Below are 26,806 nucleotides of genomic sequence, written 5' to 3' on the forward strand. Positions count from 1 at the left end.
TTCATAACGTTTGAAAGTCAAAGTAAGTGAATGACTTGATTATGTTGTCGAATACTGAATGGTTTCTCCCTCCTTTTTTCCGGCAGGCTTCAGGAGGAGTATCCAGTGTGGTTTGAGAAGCCTGTTCTGGAGATTGTGCATCATAACACAGTACCTCTAGATAAGCTAGTGGATCAGGTCTGGGTGGAGATTCTCACGAAGTATGCTGTGGGCGAGAAGTGTGACTTAATGGTATGAAGTTGGATTTTTGTCTATTGGAATGTACAAATTTGAATTAAAATTGGTTTACTTGGTAAATTCGAAGACATCTTTAACTAAATATATATATATATATTTCTTAGGGGTTTTATGTACTCAAGCTTAATTCTAGCGTTGTTAGAATTAGTTGTAACAATGTATGTTAATAAAAAATTGCTTTATCATGTAGGTGTGTCAAACAAAATAAACTTCTTTGTGATCATATTTTACTTTACTGTACTTTAAGGTTGGCAATGATAAAACTTTGAGTGTGGAAGTGGTAAAGATTCATCCGCTGGAAAATCCTCCAGAAGAAAATGCTGAAAAAAAGATGGAAGGAGCTTGTGACTCTCCATCCAGCGATAAAGAGAACGCCAGTCAGGAGAACCTAAAGAAGGAGCCACAGTCCAAAGAGGAGGAGAGCAGGAGAGAAAGTCTCTGTGAGTCTTTCAGTCAAAATATGAGTGAAATCCTAGCGGTTTCAATTAAATGAAGAATTTAATGGTAATACTTTTTTTCTTTGTAAATGTATATATTTTTGTAGCTGATAGGGCCCGCCGCTCACCGAGGAAACTCCCGACCACTATGAAAGAGGAGAAGAAGAAATGGGTCATGCCGAAATTTCTGCCACATAAGTATGATGTCAAACTTGTCAACGAGGACAAAGTGATCAGTGATGTTCCTGCAGACAACCTGTTCAGAACAGAGCGGCCTCCCAACAAAGAAATCATGCGCTACTTCATCCGACACTACGCACTGAGGCTGGGCTCAGGAGAGAGCGCCCCCTGGGTGGTGGAGGATGAGTTGGTGAAGAAGTTCAGCCTGCCGAGCAAATTCAGTGACTTTTTACTGGATCCTCACAAGGTGAGATGGTTTAAGAGGAATTAAAATCTTTTTCACAGTACATTATATTGTATTATAATTTATGTTTGTTTAGTTTTTGGCGGAAAATCCATCCACTAAGAGGAAAAGCTTGAGTTCGCCGGAAGGAAAACCCAGGAAGAGGCTGAAGACTGTGGAGACAGGAACAGGCGGCGAGGGAGCAAAAGGGGACAAGAAGAAAAACAAAGACTCTCAGAACATACCTCTCAGCCCAACCATCTGGAGTCACATGCAGGTATGTTTCACCATGATGCAGCAAAAAGAATCATGCAAGTGCATGACAAAAGTCTCATAAAATGCTCATGTCAGTGTGTTTTCGTAAGACGTCCACATTCTGGTTTAAATGCTACTGATTAAGTGATCATGGCATTAAACACTAGAACTACCGAGGTACTCATTTTAACTTTTTTAGTTTTTACATTTTTATAATTTAATTGCTTTGTCAAAATAAAACCCACAAATCTACGATACCCTGCCCTTTCCTAAATATGTATTTCTTTCTAATGTATTAATTTAATAATTTTTTTAAAACACTATAGAACTGAGTATTTCTACCTTGAACTACGATGGTAGTGAAAGTTATCGCATTTCCCAATGAACTTACTTTTTCATGTAGCTTTAAATATGCATATCTGTTGCCTCAGAACTTCATGCTAACATAAATCTAACTTCAAAACAGCGTATTTAGTGCTGCAAAAAGGTCTTCTACCCTGCTTGTGAAAATAAAAGCATGGTGCAGACATTCGCGGGTGGTCAAGTAGCCTAACTACACATGCATAAGCTGGCCGTATTGGCACTGTATTACAAAAAGATCTTATTTTTAGGGTAATTACTTCATTAAATATGACAGAAATTCAAACCTTATTTTAATCTCTCAATAGAAGTGTTAAATGTAAATATGGCGACTATATGACATCTTGTATGAGAACAATCAGAATGATTTCTGTGGTAATTCTAGTAATTATAGAATTCTGGTAGTTCCAGTGTTAATTAGGGATTAAGAGCCAGGTATTGCTCTCATCTGTGAGTATATAGTATCAAACTTGTTCTGAAAAAAGTGGTATTGGTTTTCACGACTTTAAGTATAACTTAAATATATATATTCCTAAATTCAATTGACTAGGTTGGCATTGTATGTATCATATATTTGTCCGAGAGATGATTTGTAGATGACAGTACATCTTTTATTTAACCAGACTGGCCATTTAATTTTTTTGTTTCTTTAATTTAGGTGAAGAAAGTTAACGGATCACCTTTAAAAATGAAAAACTCAGGTACATCTAAGAAATCGGACGAGGAAAACGTCCTCGGCACTCCAAAATCTAGTAAGAAGCAGGGAGATAAAAAGTCCTCTGACCCCAAAAGAAGACGCAAAAGTGGACTCAACAAGACTCCCAATAGCCAGAGGCTCTCTAAGAAGGAGGATAAAAGTCTCGGAGGCGCCAAGAAACCCAGAATGAAGCAGATGACCCTTTTGGATCTTGCTAAAAGCCCAGCTGCTGCAGGTAGCCCAAAAAAGCAAAGGCGAAGCTCGACTACTGGCTCTGCTAAGCTGGGCAAACCTTTTCCGCCCATGGCCTTACATCTCCTTCGGTTTTACAAAGAGAATAAAGGCAAAGAAGACAAGAAGACCACTCTCTCCTCGCTGTTGTCTAAAGCAGCGAAAGCACTGTCCCCAGAAGATCGCTCACGACTTCCTGAGGAGCTGAAAGAGCTGGTGCAAAAACGCTGGGAACTTCTCGAGCAGAAACGCAGATGGGCCCTCATGAGCGAGGAGGAAAAACAGAGCGTGCTAAAGCAGAAGCGTCAGGAGGTCAAACAGAAGCTGCGTGAGAAAGCTAAAGAGCGGAGAGAGAAGGAGATGCAGGTGAGGCGGGAGATGTCTCGACGGTATGAAGACCAGGAGCTTGAAGGCAAGAACTTACCAGCTTTCCGTCTTTTTGACATGCCAGAGGGCCTTCCCAACACCATCTTTGGAGACGTAGCCATGGTAGTGGAGTTCCTTCACTGCTACTCCGGCCTGCTGATGCCTGACGACCAGTATCCCATCACCTCCATTGTGCTCTTGGAGGCTCTCGCTGGAGAAAAGGCTGGATTCCTCTACTTGAACCGTGTGTTGGTGGTTTTACTGCAAACACTTCTGCAAGATGAGCTGGCAGAAGGTTACAGTGAGCTAGACATGCCGCTCTCTGAGATTCCTCTCACCATGCACTCCGTATCAGAGCTGGTGCGCTTGTGTTTGCGTCCATCAGATGCACATGAGGAAGAAAGTGCCCGCGGCTCTGATGATTGGCAGTCTGGCGCGGACTTTGATGACATGGTGAGCAGCGAGTTCTTGGAGAAGCTGGAGACGGCAGAGGTGTTCGAACTGGACCCCCAGGAGAAGGTCAGTCTGCTGTTGGCTCTGTGTCATCGTATCCTCATGACCTATTCGGTGGAGGATCACGTGGAGGCGGTGCATCAGAAATCGGCTGAAATGTGGAAAGAGCGGGTCGCCACGCTCAAAGAAGCCAACGATCGCAAAAGAGCAGAGAAGCAGAAACGCAAAGAGCAGATGGAGACCAAAACTGATGGTGATGTTCTTATAAAGGCAGAGAAGAAGAAAGAATCCACCGTGAAGAAAGAGACGCCTAAGGTTCTCCCCAAAGAGGAGCCAGAGCCTGAAGACATGATCAGCACAGTGAAAAGTAGACGCTTGATGTCCATTCAGGCTAAGAAAGAAAAAGAAGAGCAGGAACGACTGAATAAAGGTGAGAGAGAATTATTTGCTTCGTTATTTATTTTTAAATCTTAGAAATTGGGTTTAAAAGAGCAAACTTGTTTCCACTGAGGGTTCAATTTTGTACAGTACGATTCCGTACAGTTTGCCCTGGTCAAGCTTGCGTTTACACTGCCAGTAATACACTTACGGCTGATTACACAGTATGCACTTTTTTTTTTTTTTTGGATGAATTACTAACGCTCGCAAGTGTTTTTGCGCTGCTTATGCGCACCTCTCAGTTTAACCACATGCTGCGTTTCTGCCATTATTTGCTGTGCTCCTGTAGTTTAAAAAAGGTCAGCTCTGAGCGGAAAAGGTGCGTTGCGTCAGTTGCTTTTTTAAAATGTGTTTTCCAATCATTTGAAAGCAGAGGCGGGGTTTCCAGTGAGGTGACAGCAGTGTTTTTGTTGTCATGATGACTATGGAGGATTTTAAATATTGAGCAGAGACTGTTAAGATCACTGTTGTAATACATTGAGTCACTAAGCATTAGTCTCATGATGTTTTTCTACAAGAGGAAAACCGAATTAATTCCAAACACATTAAATATTGTCTGTGTTAGTAAATACTAGGCTATTTATAAAATCCAAGCATAACCTTGTATAAAAACGTTTCTGATGTCTGTTCTAGAGCCTACAGCTAATCAATCTGTCAGATTCCGGAGTGCATTACAGCTCTAAAGAACATTATAAATGATCTTAAAACAAATACATTTATAGTGATGGTTTACAAGTATATAATTTCTCTCACCTGGGAAACAAAGGCCACATAAATGGGTTGTGAGCACAATTAAGTACACACAGCATGCCATATTATCTGATAATGTATGTGTGAAGCCACATGAAACAACAAAAATATGATGTATATGCCAAGTTCAGCGGCTAATCAACCGGAATCAGTTGTCGTGACTGCAACCAGCAAGACCTTACTGTCTCTCAAGTGGCCCTGCTTTTAATCATGCAGACTTAATAAAAACGAAACGGACGAGTTATAACAAAATTCACCCCCCTCACAGTTGTCATGAAGGGTAATAGTTATATGAATCTAAATCGTTCTTTGTACCAGGCTGTAATCACATTTTTTTCTGCTGTAAAGTTGGCCATTTGAACAGTGGGGTCAATAGAAATTTGCTCTTTTATGAAGCCAGGTCTAGCGGAATTTCTATGAATTGCAGTTTCAGTTACTTTCGTGTTTGCTTATGAGGAAGAGCGGGAGGTTGCCACTTGTGTACATCAGAAAGGGTTGATTTAAAAAAACACAAAAAGTTACCCTCTTAAGTTAATTTTTTTCAAATATTCAAACATGACAGGTGTGTTGTATTTTTAATATTGTGTAAATGTGTTATTATTGCCGTGTTATGTCTACACTGTGTATTTAAAAATTTAGTTTCCTGTGTTGTCATTCCAACATGGAGGTGACAATTCTTTGTTAACCTATAGCAGCTTTCAGCAGTGAGTCTGGCTAGCTCCACTCTTTTGGTACTGTATTGTTATGCTAGAAAAGGGTGCTAGAAAATGGTATGGCATGATTCTGTATTTGGGTAGCTATGAAAGTGAAAATTGACAAATGTGTGTCATACCGGAGGAAACCCTTTTATTACAAAAAAATATATATATTAAAGGGTTAGTTTGGCCAAAAAAAATAATTTTCTTTTTTTCAGTTTAATATTGTACTATTTACCATGCTATTTTCAGTATTACATATTGATTATCTCAATGTTTTTTTGAGATGTGAATTTTTGAAATGCATTTAGCACAGCTTGTCTGTAAACTACAGCTAACCTCCATCTAAAAGCATGTGCTGGAAGTTTACTGGAATCATCTTTACTGACAAAATGCCTATAAAATTGGCTTTGATTAATGCTCAGACATTTAATTTAGATTCTGATTAATTGCTTGATTGAACAAAGTTTCAAAGAGAACAAAGAGAATAGTGATCGAAGGATCATTGTTTTCAGAAAAAGTTCCAACAGCATCGGTTTAATTTTTGATAATAACAAATGTATAACACTGATTACAAAAGTAAATTGCATTTAATATACATTTGTCAGCAGGTAAGCAATTATTTTGAATGGTAATATTTCACAATGTTTCAGTTTTACTGTATTTTTTGAGCAAATCCCCATAGCTTTAGTGAGCAAAAGAGAAACTGACATTTTTACGGACTTTTTCATTTTTGGTGCTACGGCTATATAGTAATTTATTCATTTCAAAACATATTTTAAAGAATAATTTCAAAGCTTTAGTGCAAATAACATGATTAGCACAAATGTGAACAATTTAAGTAAAAGTAGTATCTCCAGCCTGTTGTTTTTAGTTTACTTCTTGATGTAACTTTAAGGGTTTTATTAAATGGTATAAAAGATATGAAATGATACTAAAATATATCTTCATATTCTGCAGTGCGTATGGAAAAGGAAGCAGAAGAGGAGCGTATCAGGAGGCAAAAAGCTGCCACAGAGAAAGCCTTCCAGGATGCCGTCACTAAAGCTAAGCTGGTGTTGAGGAGAACGCCGCTGGGTACAGACCGCAATCACAACCGCTACTGGCTGTTCTCTGATGTCGTTCCTGGACTATACATTGAGAAAGGATGGGTTCACGAGAGTATAGACTACTCGTTCACACTTCCTCCTGTAGAGGAGCCAGTGTTGACCGAAGAAGAAGAAGAAGAGGAGGAGGTGAAAAAAGAGGAGGAGACAGAAGGTTAGTCTAATTTTTACTTTGTTCTTTGTTTAGGGGTAAAAAGTTGTAGGAAATACTAGATGCCGCTGTATACAGACAGTGAAAAACCTTTTCAAAATGAGTTCCGTTGTCATTCAAACTAGATCGGACCCTCAAATGTTAAACCTTTTATTGTAATGTGTAATATTAGACACATAAACATGTACATTTCCCAGACTAAAGGTTGAATTTTAGTTCTTCGTGGAGTGATGGCTGTAACCCACTGTGGATGCCTTGCACGTAGCTTATACTTCTGCATTCTGTTTGTGGTGCTCTGACAATATTACATCCGAAACATTAGTAAGATGTGGGGTTTTCTGTGTTTCTCTGTTCCTCTGTTGAATTTTTGCTGTTGTTTTAAGTTTACACCTGTAAGAAGTAGCTCAAACTCAGTTAAGGAGGAAAGAGGCAAAGAGGGAGGAACTAGTGAATATGCAATAATTCTAATCTTAAAGTGAACATCCATTTGGAGCTACTTCATCAAACCCTGACACTTATTAAATGCATAGCGACTGTAGGGCATGCGACTGTGTGAAGGCAATGTCAGACATTGACACAAGCATAAATAAACCTTTACATCTGTTGTACAAGAAATCCAAAAGTTTTTTTTGGATCTTACTGGAAACTTCTACCTAACCAGTTTTGTCAAATACGATTCTTAAAGCGATGGTTCACCCAAAACTGAACATTTACTCATATTGTCTCAAGTAGAGATGCAACAAGTTATAGATTATAATCAGAGGAATAATCACAGTTTCTCAGTTATCATGATCATGAAGCATTCATGAATCTCAAAACAATAATAGTTTAGAAAAAATATTGTGGCTCAATAACTAAATACAGTACAAAATAATATTAAAACAAATAATTGTCCATTTCTCTTTGAACTTAAAAATAAGTAAAAAGTTTTGGCATTTAAACATAAGTAATAATTGTACACTGAAAATAAGTGACAGAACAATGGATAGATAAATAAATAAATGCCCGAATAAATGAATGAATATATAAAAAATTTGTTTTATGCTAATCTAACCTACATATTAGCTAAGTATTTCCCTTTTAAAGAGAACAAATGTAGTCAAATTGTTGCTGAGCCTCTGTCTGAAAGGCTCTTTAGATCAACTGGATTATAAACTTGTTTGCTATTTTCGTTTTGCATTTTTTTTTTCTTCTTGTTGGAGTAGAAATGTGTTTATTCCATACAAAGTATAAAGCTGCTCGGTTGGTTCTTGTCGGGTGACTCGCGATGCTCTCACGGCATTCTTTTAACTAGGTGCGCCTGGAAAGATGCATTATGTGAACGGCTCTTAGTTAATAGCCTCAGCCATAGTTAATTCAGTGAGTTTATGGACTAGCCTTGGTGTACAAGCACAGAACTTCAAACTAGCACACAGTTAGCATTACTTTTAGTTGCAGCAGTTTTGTTCCATGCAAAAACGCGGTGCTGAGAAGCTTTACGATTTATTAACAGGGATGAATTAAAGTATGGTTAATAGTGAAATCAATTAATTGTTGCATCCCTAGTCTCAAGTTGTTCTGTGGAGAAAAATGAATTTATTTTTATTACTTTTGGGTTTTTATTTTTTATTAGAAAAATGTTTAGACTAACAACACAACAATCTTTTTTTTTTGTATGATACCATATATTGACCAGGCATACTTCTTTTTAACTGTGTTGCATACTTTTTAGAAGGAACTGAAAAGAGGAAAATAGCAGAATAAGAATAAATGTAGTGCGGGGGCCCTTGTTCCAGACTGGTGTCTAATGAGAAGTCTAGACATGTCAAAAGGAGCATGATGCTTGTAGAAGTTGTGAAATATATTGAAGATGCACTTAATTGTTCAGTTCTGGTATGCAGAGAAGGGTTGCAGAAAAGAGGAAGTATGTCTGGGTGCAACACTCAAAAACTGCAGAATGACTGATGAGGTTACACCAAAACTCCACCTTTAATATCAGTTGTGTAAGTATGCTGGAGTCAGGGAAATGTATGTCATTTGCGAACCTCCTGAATGTATGTCTTGTATTGCATTGGGGTAACGTAGCCCAGAGCTCTGTCATCGAATTATTCATTTGTATCTAACAAATTACTAATATTTTTGGCATTGAAGAAAAGCCTCTCCAGACCTTTTTTTATTGAACACGCATGGAGTTGACCTGATATTCCAACAGTTCCAAAGCTTTGAGTTTCTTTCTTCTGCTGAACACAAAATATTTTGAAGAAAGCTGAAAACCTTTAACCATTGACTTACAGATTAGAAAAAAATTCTATGCAAGTTATTGGGTACAGGGTTCTGGCTTTCTTCAAAACATCAACTTTTGGGTTTAACAAAAGAAAAGAAAGTTTTGAAACAAGGATGAGTACATTATGACTTTTATATTTTTGGTTGTTATCCCTTTAACTTCCATTACTTTCTGTTTCTGTGGGAAAATAAAACCCACTTAAATGTATTTTAACAAAACAATGCTGTACAGCAAAGGCTGCATGTTTGAAAATCGTTGTTCTTTGACTTTTCAGATGGAGAGAAAGAAGATGAGGGCAGTATAATCAGCGCATCTAACGACATTAGCCAGCAGGGGGCGCCATCGCATGAGTCTTCTATCGAGACCACTGTGCCCAAACAAGGCCAAAACCTCTGGTTAGTGTTCTTGCAAATTCCAACCTGTACTGTTGGTGTCTGGGAAATGAGCCTTGTGGTAATTTGTACCTCCAAGCTTAAATTGTTTTGTGCTGTGCATAGTGTGGAGAGAAAAAAACGTCCAAAAAGAAAAATTTCTAAAATGCATGAATGATTATAGATGACTTAGATTGGCTATTGTTTCCAATTTGACTCGTGCTTCTGTGTCTATATTGTGTGGCAGTGCTAAAAAAAAATATTTTTTTATTTCAGGTTCGTGTGTGATACACCAAAAGACTTTGATGAACTATTAGAGAGCCTTCACCCTCAGGGAGTAAGAGAAAGTGAACTCAAAATAAGGTTACAAATCAAGTGAGTACACGCGTGCATGCACACGCATAAATAAACAAAAGTCTATTTTCCCCTGACCTCAAACCTTCATAGTAAACCATTTCTGAATGAATGTTGTCACATTTCAAACTTTTACTTAGTAAAAACTGCTGAAATGAATACGGTTGTCTTTCGTTTTAGTTACCAGGAAATCTTGCATTCCATCCATCTGACGAAAAAAGGAAACCCAGGCCTGAAGACCTGCGACGGACACCAGGAGCTGCTCAAATTCTTGCGCAGTGACATTATCGAGGTGGCTTCTCGTCTGCAGAAAGGTGGCTTGGGATACTTGGAAGACACATCCGAGTTTGAGGAATTTGAGGAGAGGGTGAGAGACACACACATGACTACATGTGGTTGGGCTTGGCACTCAATAGGATGTGTTACTGTCTAGTCAAGGATATCAGCAGCACACTGAACATAATCCTGACATCTCACTTGTTTTTTAAGGTAAAAACGCTGGAGAAGCTGCCGGAATTTGGGGAGTGTGTGATCGCTCTGCAAGAGAGCGTTATCAAGAAGTTTCTGCAGGGCTTCATGGCACCCAAACAGAAGAAGAAAAAGAAGACTGGTGGTGAGGAGAGCACAACGGCTGAGGAGGTGGATGATCAGAAGAAACTGGCTGAAGAGGCCCGGGTGAGTGTCTGTGATGCTGACATAATAAATAAATGACATTAATGACAATGTTAGCAAGGGAATCCACCATCATACAATATTTGTCACAATGTGATATTATTGCTATTTGAAATATGTTACAAAATATGTTCAGGGTTTACACTCAATGCCAAATGTGCAATTCCCTTACAATGACCTACAATGACTAGAAAACCAGGCATCTGTTGTGTTGAGAAGACCCTCCATAATCTAGTGATTCTGCAATTGGTAAATTGATTGCAAAAACAAAAAAACATATGTAAATGTAATTTCTCTATAATTTTTTACATTTTTGTTTTCTGACTCCTGCAGATTTTAGCCAATCCAAGGCACTGTGCGAATTCCGTTTGTGCCATCTGTTTTGTTTTTATATAACATATTTATAAATCGAAGGTGCAAACATGTGAAATCATGAGAATCATGTCGTGCCCCCCCCCAATAAAATCAAGATCACGATTTTTTTCACGATTCTGTAATTGTACAATAAAAGTTAAAATGAGGGGGCTATTATTATTGTTAATTCTCAAACTTATGGTAAAACAACAACAATATTACAGTACAGACCAAAAGTTTGGACACACCTTCTCATTTAAAGAGTTTTCTTTATTTTCATGACTATGAAAATTGCAGATTCACACTGAAGGCATCAAAACTATGAATTAACACATGTGGAATTATATAGATAACAAAAAAATGTGAAACAACTGAAAATGTCATATTCTAGGTTTTTCAAAGTAGCCACCTTTTGCTTTAATTACTGCTTTGTACACTCTTGGCATTTCCATTTGATATAAAATAGAATTGGCTAAATTAGCCAATTTATTTTCACATCTGTTGCTCAAGTCTTCAATGTCACCCTGAAAGAACTTTTCTTTTTTTGCAACAATGTAAAAGTCTCTTCTGACAACTAAAGCCAAGGTCACACTATTTTGAGCTTGAGAAATTTTGTCATAAGGTGCTGTGAAAAGGGGCAGGATAAAACTAAAGGATTAGACAGATAAAACTCCATATTATTTATGTCGTACAGAGAGATCAAGTTTTAATCTTCTGATTGGTCTCATGCTATCACGTCATGCTATTTTGCAGATGCCATGCAGCACTATACGGTACCACATCTATGATAGCTCAGGGTACCGGATAAGCACTTTCTATATGCGAAGATAATGTCATTTAATATAAAGTGTCCTGGCTGACCAATATCTGCCAGAAATCTGTCATAAAACATTCAAGCTTAAATTGTGTGCCTTTTTTTTAATTTTTTATTTATTTATTTTTTGCTTGATTTTGCCTTAAATTCAGCAATCGCAGAATCACTCAGTTCTGGAGGGAATTCTTAACAACTCTTTTTCATTATAGATCAAGGAAATTCATCTCTTTAGTCTGTAAATCATGAAATTTAACATTTGGCTTACAACGGGAGCCCTTTATAAGGCAAAAAATGCAGTGTGACCATGGCTTAAATCAATTTAATGTAACATTGCTTGTGGCACTTTTTAAATTTTTTATAGTGTTCACACTAGACTAACCTACTTGTGCATTTTAAATTTCTAGGTAGCAACAGCGGTGGAAAAGTGGAAAACTGCTGTTCGTGAAGCGCAGACTTTCTCTCGCATGCATGTTCTGCTCGGCATGCTGGACGCCTGCATCAAGTGGGATATGTCTGCTGAGAACGCTCGCTGTAAAGTGTGCCGCAGGAAAGGTGAGAATCTTCAAGATCGACCTCAGATGTTGAACAAAGTTATCCAATTTTGTATTAAAATTGTATCCGTAATAATTTTTTAAGTTGGTTGCTTTTAGATTGTAGCTTTATACACCCCCAATGACAAAGCAAATGTCCAGATGTTTTTTAAGCTAAATTAAAGGAGCATTTGTTCAAACTGATTTTAGAACTGTCAGATGTCTTTACAGTTTATTGTGGCGTACAAAACTAGTTTGAAGCATCCAGATGTTTAAATGGTTCCTTTTGCCTTGACTGGCTTTATTACCTGACCAAGTTTTATAAGGAATGTACACCTCTCATAATATTTAAGATCTTATACCATTGTTTTTTGCACCATTTCGTTAATTAAATTGTGGAATGGTTTATCAAATCCCAAAAGGCAGCAATTTATAGTAAATTGCTTGATATTAATGATAATGAAAAATCTTTACGGTTTTTATTTTTATTTTAAGTTAGCAAAACCTGGGTCCACCTTACATAACTTCACCAGATGCATTGGGAAACCCTATTATATGTGAAACAAATGACCTTTACTACTCAGACCGCAGGGAGTAGCTGACTTCGCACCTGTAGAGTATGAAATACACAAGGGGTTGATCAAACAGAAAATGTCTTGAGATTTACACGGCACCTGTTGCTGTAATACGAGCGACACGGAGGAAGTACTGCATGGAAGATTTAATATGCAATTAATCTGATTTATGAATGTCTTTCTTTGCAGGAGAGGATGATAAGTTGATTCTGTGTGATGAGTGTAACAAAGCCTTCCACCTGTTCTGTCTGAGACCGGCCTTGTACCGTATACCAGCGGGCGAGTGGCTCTGCCCAGCCTGTCAGCCAACCATTGCCCGACGCAGCTCCAGAGGAAGGTAAGGTCATGTGCACATTATAAAGTGTGGCTATTCTGTGCCTTTTTTTTCTTTTTCTCTCTAGGTGTACTAGCTGTTTGTTTAGTTTTAATAAATGTAACTATGAGGCTCTATTCATCTTTATGTTTAATCCCTAATATCAAAGTTCTTTAATTTTCACCTCTTTGCATGTGAAGAAACTACAAAGAAGACTCTGAGGAAGAGGAGGATTCAGAGGAAGAAGATGAAGAGGAATCTGAAGAGGAAGACTCAGAAGAAGAACACAGAAATACAGGACACAGCTGTGAGTGCCAACTGAAGATGTTGAGAACAGTCTGTTTCGCTAGGGGTTGGGGGAAAAAGTATTTTAATGTTATGATTCAGGAGTTGGAATTATTAATTATTTTCTTAAAGGTCTTGTGAAATGCTTTCCAATGTGATTTTTTTTTTTTTTGTATTATTCAATGTTCGATGTAATCTTAATTGAAACAAAAAAAGAGGGCGGGACATTGAGTAGCTCCAAAAAACAGCTAGTAGCATTTTGTTTTTATCACCGCTCTGCCAGCAAGAGTGGTTACACTTAAGCACATCAAATGAAAATGAGAAGCTTTGCTAACTGACCAACAAAAGATACATTAAAATTAGGATACAAATTTTACCAAACTAAATTTGTTCCAAAAAGATCATTTTCAGACAAAAATAGATGAACAATAAACACAACTGTGCGGGCGGCCATAGTAAATAAAAACTTAATTAACTCCCCACTGTATTTGTTGTATCAAAAACCTATAATATATTTGCTACATAATATGTCATAATTTTAAAGATTATGTCTTGAGCATCTGATTTTTCCTCAGTGCTAATGTGCTTTAATTTTTTTAAACTCATTCACAGTGAGATTTGGCAAGGTTGTGTTTAATAAGTCAAATATGGCCTTAGACCGTTTAGTTTAGCCTGCATCAAACCTGAGAATATCAGGCTTTGCTAAAAGGCTGGTTATTTTACCAACAATGAAGGTAAATAGTAGTAGCCTATTACAGATTTCTTAAAACAATCTTAATATTAAAAAAGAAAATGTAAGCTGGACCACAGCAGATCCTATCAATATTGTAAGGAATGCTCAAATAATGTAGCCTAGTTTACAGCAAGCATCATGTTTTTAGCTAGATTGTGTGTCTGGCATGTATAATAGGCCTATAGGTCTGTTAATTTGACTAAAGATATATTATTTGAGTTCATCACCAAAACAATAGAAACTGTATTCTGTAAAAAAATAAAAATAAAATAGCACAGATTCTGGATCAGTCGATACTCTGTATCAAGGTTGGATAGGTTTAAAAAATAGTGCACCCCTAGTTTTGGAACTATAGATATCCGTAAGACTAAAATAATTATGGTAATATCTTAATATGTTCAGTAGAAATGAGGTCAGCTATGTTGTCTATCAAATGTTATTTAGCATCATGTTTTGCTGAATGGCTTCAAACTTAGTCTAAAAGTATTTGCACCAACTCTAGTTTTTACTGTGTTCAACTCTAGTTTTTACTGTGTTTATTACAGTGAGATCAAGGAAAAAGGTCAAGACATCTTCGAAGTCCAAAATGCAGAAGAAACCTGCCAAACCTGCTTCTAGATCAGCTTCTAAAACAGATACTAACCCTTCCAAAACTTCTCCCAAATCTTCTGCCAAACCTAAATCGCGAGCTGCACCAAGCAGTCCTGTTGACATCGATGAACTGGTGAGTGAAGCGAGGTGTGCAGAACTGAACTGTATGTACTACATCAGGATAATTTATTAATGCTTTAAAAAAAGATTAGCTGAATCATTAAAGTACTGGTGAAAAAAACAGTTAAGGATTATTCAATGTGTTAAGGCATAAAATGTTAATGACTGTCGGAACATTATGTACACTACCTGACAAAAGTTTTGCCTATCCAAGTTTCAGGAACAACAAATAATAACTTGACTTCTAGATGATCATTTAGTATTAGAAGTGGCTAATATGAAAGGCCTCTTGTGCTTATTTTATCAAAATCAAATGATTATGCCTTAAAAATAAAAAAAACATTTAATTGCATAATTAGGACAGTAAGGTCTGACTCTGCCTAAAGAAAAGTCTTGTTACCTAACAGAAATTATGTACAGTATAGAATATAAAGTCATGGTGCAGTGGGAAAATGATTAATGTGTATGACTCCCATGAGCTTGGAGGACTGCGTCCATATATCTCTGCAATGCCTCAAATAGCTTAATAATAAAGTCATCTGGAATGGCAAAGAAAGTTTTCTTGCAGGACTCCCAGCGTTCATTAAGATTCTTCGGATTCATCTTTAATGCCTTCTTCATCTTACCCCAGACATGCTCAATAATGTTCATGTCTGGTGACTGGGCTGGCCAATCCTGAAGCACCTTGACCGTCTTTGCTATCCGGCTAAAGAATTTGCCCTCTCCTGTGGTTTGTAATGTAATGGGCTGCACAAATGCCTCAGCCTGTTGATGTTGTCACTCACTCTGCAGATATCTCGCATGCCCCCATACTGAATGTAACCCCAAATCATGAATTTTCCTTACCAATCTTGTGAGAATCTTGGGTCCATGCAGGTTCCAATAGGTCTTTTGCAGTATTTGTAATTGTTATGCAGTTCAGCAGATGATTCACCAAAAAAATCTACCTTCTGCCACTTTTCCAAATGATCAACTAGACAGTCAAGTTATTATTTTTTGCTCTTACAACTGGGATCGAGGACAAGACTCAGGCAGTGTATGTTTTAGTGAATATAGCTTGGTTTCTGCAGGTCTCAAAGTCTTAATCAGAATGAAAGAGATATTAATAGTATTGAATTAGAGTCAAATATCAAGTTCAGAACGACTTTATTATTAGTCATTCAAGTCATTTAATGTATATTTATTGAGTTAAAAAATATGTTGTTTTCTGTGAAACTAGACTATGCAAAGTGTGTTCTAAAAAAGTTTTTAAATGCAAATATTTGTCTCTGGATCAGCCGTAATTAAACTATCTTCAGAAACCTGCTATTCTATAAAGTGAAATACCAACGTTCCTGAAGTGTTGTTGATTGTGTGCAGGTCCGGCAGAGCTCCAAGCCTCCATCAAGAAAAAAGGATGTCGAGCTTCAGAAATGTGAGGAGATCCTTCAGAAGATCATGAAATTCCGCCACAGTTGGCCCTTCAGGTACACCCTCACTCAGTTTTATTATTAATTGATAAGTTAATCACAGTTTTGTGTAGCTATGTGCCATTTTTCTGTATTTTTTTATTAAATTGATTTTTTTTCCTCTCTTTGGTAATCAGTCGTTACATGAATAAAGTCACATTTTCAAATAAGTTTTGATTTATGGATCAGATCATTTTTGAATCAAAAAATGAAAGAAGGCAAGTTTCATTGGCTGTCCAATTTAATAAACCTATGCTTCTAACAAAAATGTGTTGTGTATATAACCTGCTGTACAATCAAAATGTTAAACGCTGTAACATTTGCTTGCTATAGTACTTACAAATCCAGTAGCATGAAGGCTAGGTCTCCATCTTTTTTGCAGCCCTTTGCTACTTTCAGCTAATGCCACAAGGTGTAAACCTGTTCACTATTGATTCATATTCATACTCTGATACGATCTTCTGGCTTGTGTGTGACTATGACAGGGTTCATACGGTCATGAAAAACCTGGAAAAGTCATGGAATTTTGACATGGCATTTTTCAGGCCTAGAAAAGTTTTGGAAAAACTGAAAAACTCACAAAGTTTTGAAAAACTCATGGAAATTAGTTTAACAAATGTCTGTATACTTAAATATAATGTAGGTTAGTTGTCTTTACTTATTTTCTATTCATGGTCAAACACATGCCCTCACATTATTTGTGTTGTGTGAACATTATCTCAATACATTTTACATGGATATAATTATCAAGTTAGACTAAATAGATTGTTCATGTTTTATGATATGCTGTAATAACTTTAAAGATGAATACTTTTTCCTATTATTTCACATGTATACATGGACATTACATGAAACATTAGGTCATGAAAATTTACTTAAAAGTCCTGAAAAAGTCATTGAATTTTAGTAGTAAAAATGTGTATGAACCCTGCTGTAAGAGATTGAGGGCGTACTCACACTATGCTATCCGGACTATGCCCAGGCCTGTTTCCTGGATCGTTTGAGAAGTGTGAGTGCACTGAATCGGGCTCAGGCTGAGCGCGGTTCGCTTGGGCTTTGGTGCAGTATGCTTGTGTGTGAGTGCAAAACGCGCCAAAGCCCGAAACTAAAATCGAGTAAACATTGGTAACATGTAAACTCACAAGTCATCTATGTTCTCATACAAAATGTGATTTTGTTAAGCTTCAAAGGTAACCAACTGTCTACTGAAAGTTTTGTTATCATTTAAATTTGTAAACAAATCTCATGTAGTCACACTGAGAAGCCAATTGAAACATTCTTCTGCTTTTCCCTGATCTCATCCAGGGAACCCGTATCTGCTGAAGAGGCCGAGGATTATCAGGACGTCATCACCAGCCCGATGGACTTGACCACCATGCAGGGAAAGTTCAAATCATCCGAGTATCACAGTGCCAGCGATTTCATCGAGGACATGAAGCTCATCTTCTCCAACGCAGAAGAATACAACCAGCCCAGCAGCAACGTCCTGACCTGCATGTCCCGCACCGAGGAGGCGTTTGTCGAGCTCCTGCAGAAGAGCCTTCCAGGAGTCAGTTACCTGCGCCGTCGGACAAGAAAACGTGCTGCGACTCCATCAGACAACAGTGATGATGATGAGGAGGACGAGAGGTCAAAGAAGCAGAAGAATGGGAAGCAAGGCAAAAAAGCCTCATCCAAAAGAAAGGTAGACAACTCCAGACGGAAAAATGCTAAACGAAACAAAGATGACAGTGAGAGTGAAGAAGATGAGGATGAGGATGATGAGGAAGAGGACGACGAGAGGTCAAGAAAGCAGAGGAATGGGAAGCAAAGCAAAAAAGCCTCATCCAGAAGAAAGGAAGACAACTCCAGAAGAAAAAATACCAAACGAAACAAAGATGACAGTGAGAGTGAAGAAGATGAGGATGAGGATGATGAGGAAGAGGACGACGAGAGGTCAAGAAAGCAGAGGAATGGGAAGCAAAGCAAAAAAGCCTCATCCAGAAGAAAGGAAGACAACTCCACAAGAAAAAATACCAAACGAAACAAAGATGACAGTGAGAGTGAAGAAGAAGAAGATGATGATGAGGAAGATGAGGAGGAAGATGACGAGGGGTCAAAAAAACAGAAGAATGGAAAGCAAGACAAAAAAAACTCATCCAGAAAAAAAGGCAACTCGAGGCAGAGAAATACCAAACGAAACAAAGATGAGAGTGAAGATGATGAGGATGATGATGATGATGATGAAGAGGAGGAGGAGAGGTCAAAGAAGCAAAAGAATGGGAAACGAAGCAAAAAAGCCTCATCCAGACGAAAGGAAGACAACTCAAGACGGAAAAATACCAAACGAAACAAAGATGACAGTGAGAGTGAAGAAGATGATGATGAGGAAGAGGAGGACGAGAAAATGAAGAAGCAGAAAAATAGGAAGCAAACAACATACAGAAGAAAACAAGACAACTCGAGACAGAAAAAAACAAAACAGAACAAAGATGACAGTGAGAGTGAAGAAGATGATGATGAGGATGAACCTGTGAGAAAGAGCAGGCGGACAAATCGTAAAGATTATCACGAGCAGGACAGCGACAGTGAGCAGGACAGCAGGAGAACTGGTTTGAGACGGACATCGCGAGGAGTGACGGACAACAAGGAAGCCAGCAGTGATGAAGACTCAGGAGGCCAACGACATTCCAAGAGGCTCAAACGCTCGTGAAGACCAGGGTGTTTTTTTTCTTTTCTTTATTATTTTGTGTTTGTTTTGTACCCTTCCCCCTCCTTATTAATCAGGAGGTGAAACGGGCCACCCCAAACCCAATGCATATCGGACAGAACCCTGAAATCTCACTCCCGGTGTAGATGTTTCTGTTTATTTTACTATTGTTTTGAGACATTTTTATGTTAATATTGGAGAAAGCTGATTTATATTTGTAAGTTGATTAATAATGGTGACTTTCGCCTTTTCAATATGACAATTTGCATTGAAAACGAGACGTCATCTTTTTTTGAGCTCTTAAGACTTTTTCATTTTGATATTTGACCTAAAAAATACAAAAGAGAAAAAAAATGAAGCCACTTATATTACGGAAAAGATTGCAAACGGGTTGCAAACACCACCAAGCCATGTGTCGTATTGATAGATTTGGAAGTAACGATACAAAGTGATCCCGAAAGAAACCTCACACTGCCTTTAAAGCGAGTTTAACCCGTGACTGTCCTAAAAGAGAGGCTCTTTAGATCCAACTGACCTTGTGTTTTCTCAGAAGAGCTGTTTAATTGGCACCAAACCCCCATGGTGGTATGACATTGAATTAAAACTCTTTATTTTTGAACGTGCCACCCAGTTGTTTAATTTCTTTTTCAATAATAAAAGAAAACTGTCATCCTCAAGTTTGGTTAACACCTTCTGTTTGTGAAAAAAAAAAATCACTCATTCATCTATTGAATTATTGTAAAAACTCATGCTGCTCTTATTCCCAGTAGGTGGCACTCTACTACAGTGGTCTTCTAATGAAAATCCCCCCCCCATTTGTGTTAAACTGACATTTGAATGTTATATCCCCACCGAAATCCTTTTTCAGTGATGAACTGAACCTGAAATCAAGAGGGTAAAATCAGACACTCAGTGAAATTCATAAATATGAGTGTATAATGTTCATCTTTCCTTTTTATATTAATATGTAGATATTACACACTGGCTGTATTTTGATTTTTAACTATAGCCACGGAAATTCAGGGCTGCTCAGGGCTCTACTTTGGATTTTTAAAAGGATTTTTCTGCTTTAATTGTCCCCCTTATTTGGATTAAGCTGAATTTCATCTTCAAAAGCGAGGTCACTATCATAATATTCACTCTTTAGGCTTGGTATTCCTATTTCTTTGTATACTTTTTTTGTTGTTTTTAAAACTTTACAGTATGTTCTCGAGTTGACCTGTGAAAACTATAGTATGTCAGACCAAGATTGCTTGGAGAAAGAGCTATAGAGTGTAAAGGCTCTCTTTCAGTTATCAGATGCTTTCAGGAGGTTCTAGTGGTGGTCAAAGCTTCTTTCCTATGTATTAATAGCTCCACGACCTGGTAGGGCAACTTAAGTTTAAAGAGATCCTTATTTCTTGCCCCCTTTTGCACCCACAAAGTGCACCTATTCGAAAAGTGTTTCTTCTTTTAAAGACCCCTTCAGTGTCACTGCCAGTTGTAAAATCTTGTGTTATATAAAAAATAAGGGGCGGGAATGAAGGGGAGGGCCTGGTAGGTTTGGGGACAAATTTTTTTTTTTTCCTTTTTTGTGTAATTTCTTTACTTTTTAATAAAACATTGTACAATGTCCAAGATTTGTCATGGTCTCTAAACCCCTCTGGTTTCTCCCACCTGAGTCATAAAAATGTGTAGAGCTTCATAAGTCGAGCTTTGTTTCAAAACCTATTTGAGAATACTTTTTTTATTTTTTATTTACTACACTAGAAAAGGGGCTTTTCACCCAAAAATGAATGTTTACGTTCCATTTATTTCCTCTTAAGTGGTTCCAAACCACAAAAGTTATTTTGAAAAATGTGTAACTATTGACTTCCATAGTACAGTGTGTCTGCGGAGTCTTAAAATGCTTTTAAAAGTCTTTATTTACTGAATTATTGTCATGTTGGTCTTAATTTTACTATGTCCATGTGAACAATCTTATTACATTTAACAAAGCTTTGTATGTATAACAGTTTAATAGCTAAATTGATAGCTTAATAACCAATGTGATTTTAATATCTTCCTTGCATTAAAATCAGTTTGAAAGTTCTTTGTTGAGCAGTGTTTCTCAACCATGTTCCTGAAGGACCACCAGCTCTGCACATTTCTCCTTATCCAAACACACCTGATTCAGGTCATCTGCTGATTAGCAGAGACTGAAAGACCTGTAATGGGTGTGACAGACAAACTAGACATCCTAAACATGCAGTACTGGTGGTCCTTCAGAAACGTGGTTGAGAAACACTGTTGTAGACCATATAGGACAGGGGTCACTAATCTCGGTCCTGGAGGGCCGGTGTCCCTGCAGGGTTTAGCTCCAACTTGCCTCAACACACCTGCCTGGATGTTTCAAGTATACCTGGTAAGACATTGATTAGCTTGTTCAGGTGTGTTTCATTAGGGTTGGGGGTAAATTATGTAGGATACCAGACCTCCAGGAACAAGTTTAGTGACTCCTGATATAGGACCTGGATAGACTGTTTCATGTGCATACATTTGTTTATTATAGTTTCTAAAGAGTTTATAATTAGTGTTGGAAAAAGGATTATGTATACAACTGGGGTTGCTTGCTTGTTTGACACATTATGTAAAATATATGACTAAGAAAATAACTAATGGAAAATTTTTATTTGGGGCGAGTAAAAATCTTTACCACTAGACCAACTTGGCCATTAGAAAACAAATACACTTGTTGAAATGCTGTAGTAGGAAGAACAAAGACTATGGATGTGAATGGTTACAGGTTTTCAGCATTTTTCAAAATATATTCTTTTGTGTTCAACAGGAGAAAGAAACTCAAACCGGTTTGTGACATGGAGTAAACAATGGCAGAATTTTCAGGTGTGAGTGAACTATCCCTTTAAACCTTTGTGGGATTATTTTATTAAACGCAAAATGAGATATTTGGAAATGTTTGTAAGTGACAGCAGTGACTTCCATAGTATTTATTTGTCTTATTTTAGCAGTCAGCGGTTACCTGTTAACATTCTTCAAAAGAATATTTTGTGTTCTTAAGATAAACAAAACGATTTGGATTCACCTCAAGATGAGTAAATGTTAATTTTCAGGTGAACTGTTTCTTTAAGTAGTCTATGCTTGGTGAAATATGTCGTTTAACGGTATGTTTGAGTTGTATTTCAGGTCATAAAAACAGATTAATTTAGAGATTAATTTATTTGCATCTTGCATTTAGAAAACTTTAACTTAAAAAAAATTCATTTTACTAAGTAAATTGATTCTTAGCGTAAAATGCTTCCGGTTTCAAGCCTCTACTTAGTTGAAAAACTCAGCAGCCATTTATTTAATTTATATTTATTGTTCCAACTGTTCTGTCTGGTTCTCAAATCTGATTGGCTAAGATTTGATAGCAATATTAGCTTCATCTCAGTGAATGCTCTTTAACGATGGTGAACGTGGTGCCAAACGCACGATTGACAGCATCGTGACGATTAAATGAAGGATTAAATAATGTTAGAACACGATTACCTGAAAACTCTGTCCCACCGACTTTACGGTGAATGCTTTAGTCATTTTCATAGCGGACGTTAAACACTGGAAGTCTTTCATCCACTCTTTGAAAAGTGTAAATGCTGGATTGACATTCAGCACATGATCACTAATCAGATGTGCTATTATTTGTAACTTTAGGTGGGTTCTAAAACTAAATCTGTCTGTTATTATCATTCTCTCTGATCCAGACCTTTGCGTTTTCGTGGCTGTGGCACCCCGTTAGCGGAACTGAGTGATTGACAGCTGATATTAACCAATACATTTGCGTTCTGTTCTAGCGCAGTGGGCCAATAAGAAGAGTATGAAGGCGGGGCAACCATTGCGGGCTTTGTTTACTGCAGCAAGTTGACATGACAACTGTTTTAAACCATTCCTAAAGCGCTGCGTTTGCCGCTTTTAGGTGCAAAGATGCTTAATGTGGGTATGCCTAGTAGTTCCGCGCATGTGATGAACATTTTGCTGTGAAAACTGGTCGCACAACATTAATTTTATGCACTTGCGTAAATGCTCCTAAATATATTTCGAGGTCGCATAGATACATTTCGGGTGCCTATCCAACTAAAACGGTCGCAATTTCGAGCCCTTTTTTATATATTATTTACATAATGCTTTCAATGTATTATAACAGCTTGTCACCCAGTGATAAGCACAGTTATTTAGCAAAATTAACGTTAAAGTGAGCGGCGTTCGCCTGACAGGTCCATTTGCGGTAGCACCCTCACAATGGATATCGGATAAGACAAAATGGCCAAGCATCCAGCCCCAAATATACAACTATCTCATTGAAACTTCAAGTGATTTTACTAGAGAAGTTAAAGGCGTACAAGCCTTTGGATGCTAACAATTTTGATCTGCGTGGTCATGTGCAAGAAATAATGTAGTTATACTATGTAGTGCTAAAAACCGAGGTTCTGCCAACATTATACAAGGCCTGGGTACTCATCAACAAGCAGAACAACTGCATTCCTTACTCCATTCAGCTCTTATGATGGCTGTTAGCCAAAGACGTCTGCCGTTGGCATTAAAAGCAGTATAGTGTACAGTAAAATTTAAGTTTTACGAATTTGGTATCCTACCGCACAACACGACATGTTTGCTATTGCAACCGGTCTTTTTTTGCAACCGCCATGCAGGGTTGAACATGTGTGATGTAGGTTGGTAATTCCCCTATACAGTATCCCTGTCTAGTTCCTGAGCCATGTAAAGCCTGTGTTCTTAAAAAGATATCTCTCCTATCTATTACAGTGGAGCCTTGGATTTATTTGACAGTTCAATGTGATAATCTGAAGAGGTTTTATCTTATCTTTTATTTCATGAAAAGCGTTTGTCTCATCTGTTCCCACACTGGCCTCCAGTGCTCCTCCTGTCCACGCGTAAAGAGGCCCTGATCATGAAAGGGTGAGAGAGTAAAGAGAGAGGTCCGCCATTCATGCTTTAATTACACACACTGGTGTTTTTGTTGGAAGTCTCGGGTGGCAGAAGGTAATTGGCCTTCCTCACATCGCCGCTCAGCCAGCCTGGCTCCAGACTTTCCACTGAGGACAGAGACCGGAGAGAGAAATGAATATGGTAAGTTTTCGAAAGAACGACCATTGGACGGGAAAATGGAGACCTGAAGACTGATTAGAATGCATGTGCAAATGACTATTGTCACATGACATAAGCAGATGTGGACTACTCCATTGTTAGCGTCAGTCAATTAAAAGTACCAACCCCCCCAAAAGGGTAGGTATTGCTAATCCTGAAGCACTTGAAAGGTAGAGAGAGACGAAACATAAGTTCTAAGTATGAGATAAAGGACATACAGGTAGTTAGTTATTCACAGAATAAAGCCCCACACAAAGTGGAGAAACTAAAATGGCTTTAAATAAAATTTAACATTAAATAGGGTTCAGGTAAATCAGTGGTCATTTTGTTAGCGAAAATGAAGCATTTTTGATCCAGGCAGGTAAGTAAGGGTGCTTTCACGCTAGCACTTTGGTCCGCACCCGGGTTTATTTAACATCAAGAGTATGGTACATTTAGTAAGTGTGAATGTGTCTTCTGAACTCGGGTGCGCACACATGAACCATACCCGAGTTCGCCTGAAAGAGGTGGTCTGGGGTATGGTTCACGCGAAGTCTGGTCCGGTTCACTTCTGGTATGAATGCAATAGTACCAAATAACGGAAGTGAACAGCCAACTGTACAACAAACTATTGTTTTCATAACTTTTATTTGTGTGTGTGTGTATCACGTACTGTACCTTGGTGACAAGCGGGACTGAGCCAGGTCAGCTTCTGCAGATCGCGTGATGTTCTGAACGTTTTAATACTTTTGCAGCAGACAGACGCGAGTAATTTTCTGTATGTCATTCATTCATTCATACATTTTCTTTTCGACTTAATCCCTTTATTAATTCAGGGTCGCCACAGCAGAATGAACCGCCAACTTATCCAGCACGTTTTACGCAGCGGATGCCCTTCCAGCCGCAACCTCTGGGAAACATCCACACACACTCATTCACACTCATACACTACAGACAGTTTTAGCCTACCCAATTCACCTGTACTGCATGTCTTTGGACTGTGCGGGACACTAACACAGGGAGAACATACAAACTCCACACAAAAACGCCAACTGACACAGCCGAGGCTCAAACCAGCAACCCTCTTGCTGTGAGGCGACATCACTACCTACTGCGTCGCTGCTTTCTGTATGTTTAAAACCGAAAGGTTCAGTAAAAGAAGAACAACCGCAATGTGTGCAGACGTCTTTCCATTTTGGCGCTTTGCTATTGTGACCGTCACCTAGCAATAGCCGTAAACAAAACAGCAGCTCGATGATGCAAGCGTAGCGGGGTTCAGAAGGAAAAAAGATAGTGTGAACACAAACCAAACGAGAAGGTGGTAAGGGGGGACAATCGAACTTGGGTACAGTCCAGTCAACTGAACCAAGTGTGAAAGCATCCTAAGTCACTTTTGTTGAGCTCCCATTACTGGTTTTAAAGTCAGGATTGTTGAAGTTCTTCACACTGGAACTTGTAATTTTCTACCTAATGGAATCCACCATTAATAACGTCCAGTGTCCTCCAGCCTCCAGCGTTTAGACTGCAGCTCTGCACAGGAAGTTTGGCCAGAGGTGAAATGGTCATGCCCAACTGAGCCTGGTATCTCTTGAGGTTTTTTTTTCCTCCACTTTCATCAATTGGTGAAATTTGTTCCTTGTCACTGTCGCCACTGGCTTGCTTGGTTTGGGACTTGTGGAGCTGCGCATCTATGGATTTGCTCTTCAGTGTTTGGACTTTCAGCAGTGAAAATTAAACCACACTGAACTGAACTAAACCCCAACTCTGAAATCTGGACTGACACAATTTTAATTTACTAGCACTTCTATGTTAAGCTGCTTTGACACAATCGACATTGTATTCAAGAGTTCACACTTAGCTGATGATTGATAATAAAGCTTGTTTGGCGTGCTGTCCCGGGAGAGCTTATAAGATCCTCGAGCCCTGGGCTCCCTCCCGTTGGAAGGCAAGAGAGGAGTTTGAGCTCAGGTAGATCTTGATGACTCCCCCTCCTGCTTATTGCAGCTAAGTGTCAGATATGGATGCTGAGAAGATGTACTCAGAGTTTGGCTAAAATATTTTGGATTAATTGTTTAGGGTGCTTGTTTTGAACTGTGAAAGGAAACTGGAGGACCCGGGGAAAACCCACGCACCCACCATGTCGCCCGTTTGAAAGGAGGGAAAGTAGGGTTGGGTGGGGGGGTTTCTTCAAGACGAAGATATTGAGATGAGAAAAGTCTGGTTATTTATAGTGAGTTAAGGATCGTCTGATAGGATAATCAGTCATTAGCTAAAGTTGGAACAGCTGTGAACAATCATAAGCGCGTGATCCTCTCGAAATTTGTTTATAAATAAACTTCACAAAGCGCTATAGAAATAAAGATAACTTGACTTGAGTGAATATCAATGCATCCCATGTTCCTGATCGACTTGTGATGTGAAGATGTTAGTCCTGTTTTTTCAGGGAGAAAAGCTTGTAACAATTTATGTCATTCATGTCATCCATCAGTATCTCAGCATGTCTTTTGTCATTTTCTGTCGGACAGATCAAGGCTAAAATGCCAGCGGTAATGGCCGGGATTCACCTGCTTTTTCAGGAAACCGTTTCATGTGTTGTATGCTTCATAAGGTCGCTGGAAAATGTCACATCTTCTTTGAAATTGAAAGATTATCGCTCTCTTGTCTTTCCAGCTCTGGTCATTCTCTTTTGAAGATCAAACACTTTGTGGTGCTCATCTTTAAAGCTGAAAGAAATGAGCTTGAGCAACTGTAGTCTGAGAGCCTCCGCATCAAGGGCCTCACGGTTAAATATTGTTTATGCACAAGCGAGTACAGCACTTCATATATCAGTATTTATGATAAATATTACTTAGATTGATGTATGAAACGATCATGCACAGTGTGCAAGATTTTATGAATCAGAAAACCCTGAAGAGTCCACAATGAGATTCACACAGTTAACCTTATTGATCCATACATTTATGTTCATTTATTAATTTTTTTAGCTTATTCTCTTTATTAATCAGGGATCACCACAGT

General features: G+C 38.2%; 2 protein-coding genes across 6 annotated transcripts in view; one reads left to right on the forward strand and one right to left on the reverse strand.

Annotated features, from left to right (window-relative positions):
* Window positions 1-20,308, forward strand: part of baz1b (bromodomain adjacent to zinc finger domain, 1B) — a 30,894-nt gene extending 10,586 nt beyond the window's left edge. Inside the window, 17 exon segments of one of the 5 annotated variants that reach the window (NM_001347672.2) lie at window positions 87-231; window positions 485-677; window positions 782-1,101; window positions 1,175-1,354; window positions 2,351-3,869; window positions 6,283-6,582; window positions 9,117-9,237; window positions 9,490-9,588; window positions 9,748-9,934; window positions 10,057-10,242; window positions 11,812-11,959; window positions 12,702-12,849; window positions 13,026-13,132; window positions 14,389-14,567; window positions 15,914-16,020; window positions 17,308-17,703; window positions 17,857-20,305. In NM_001347672.2, the coding sequence (NP_001334601.2) occupies window positions 87-231; window positions 485-677; window positions 782-1,101; window positions 1,175-1,354; window positions 2,351-3,869; window positions 6,283-6,582; window positions 9,117-9,237; window positions 9,490-9,588; window positions 9,748-9,934; window positions 10,057-10,242; window positions 11,812-11,959; window positions 12,702-12,849; window positions 13,026-13,132; window positions 14,389-14,567; window positions 15,914-16,020; window positions 17,308-17,703; window positions 17,857-18,694 (5,173 nt within the window). In that variant the 3' untranslated portion in view covers window positions 18,695-20,305. 5 annotated transcript variants of the gene reach the window in all.
* Window positions 1-26,806, reverse strand: part of grk7b (G protein-coupled receptor kinase 7b) — an 845,646-nt gene that overhangs the window by 660,556 nt on the left and 158,284 nt on the right. The window lies entirely within an intron of this gene.

Source organism: Danio rerio, chromosome 18, assembly GCF_052040795.2.
Source record: "Danio rerio strain M-AB ecotype USA chromosome 18, GRCz13ab, whole genome shotgun sequence".
In the NCBI taxonomy this organism is placed as follows: domain Eukaryota; kingdom Metazoa; phylum Chordata; class Actinopteri; order Cypriniformes; family Danionidae; genus Danio; species Danio rerio.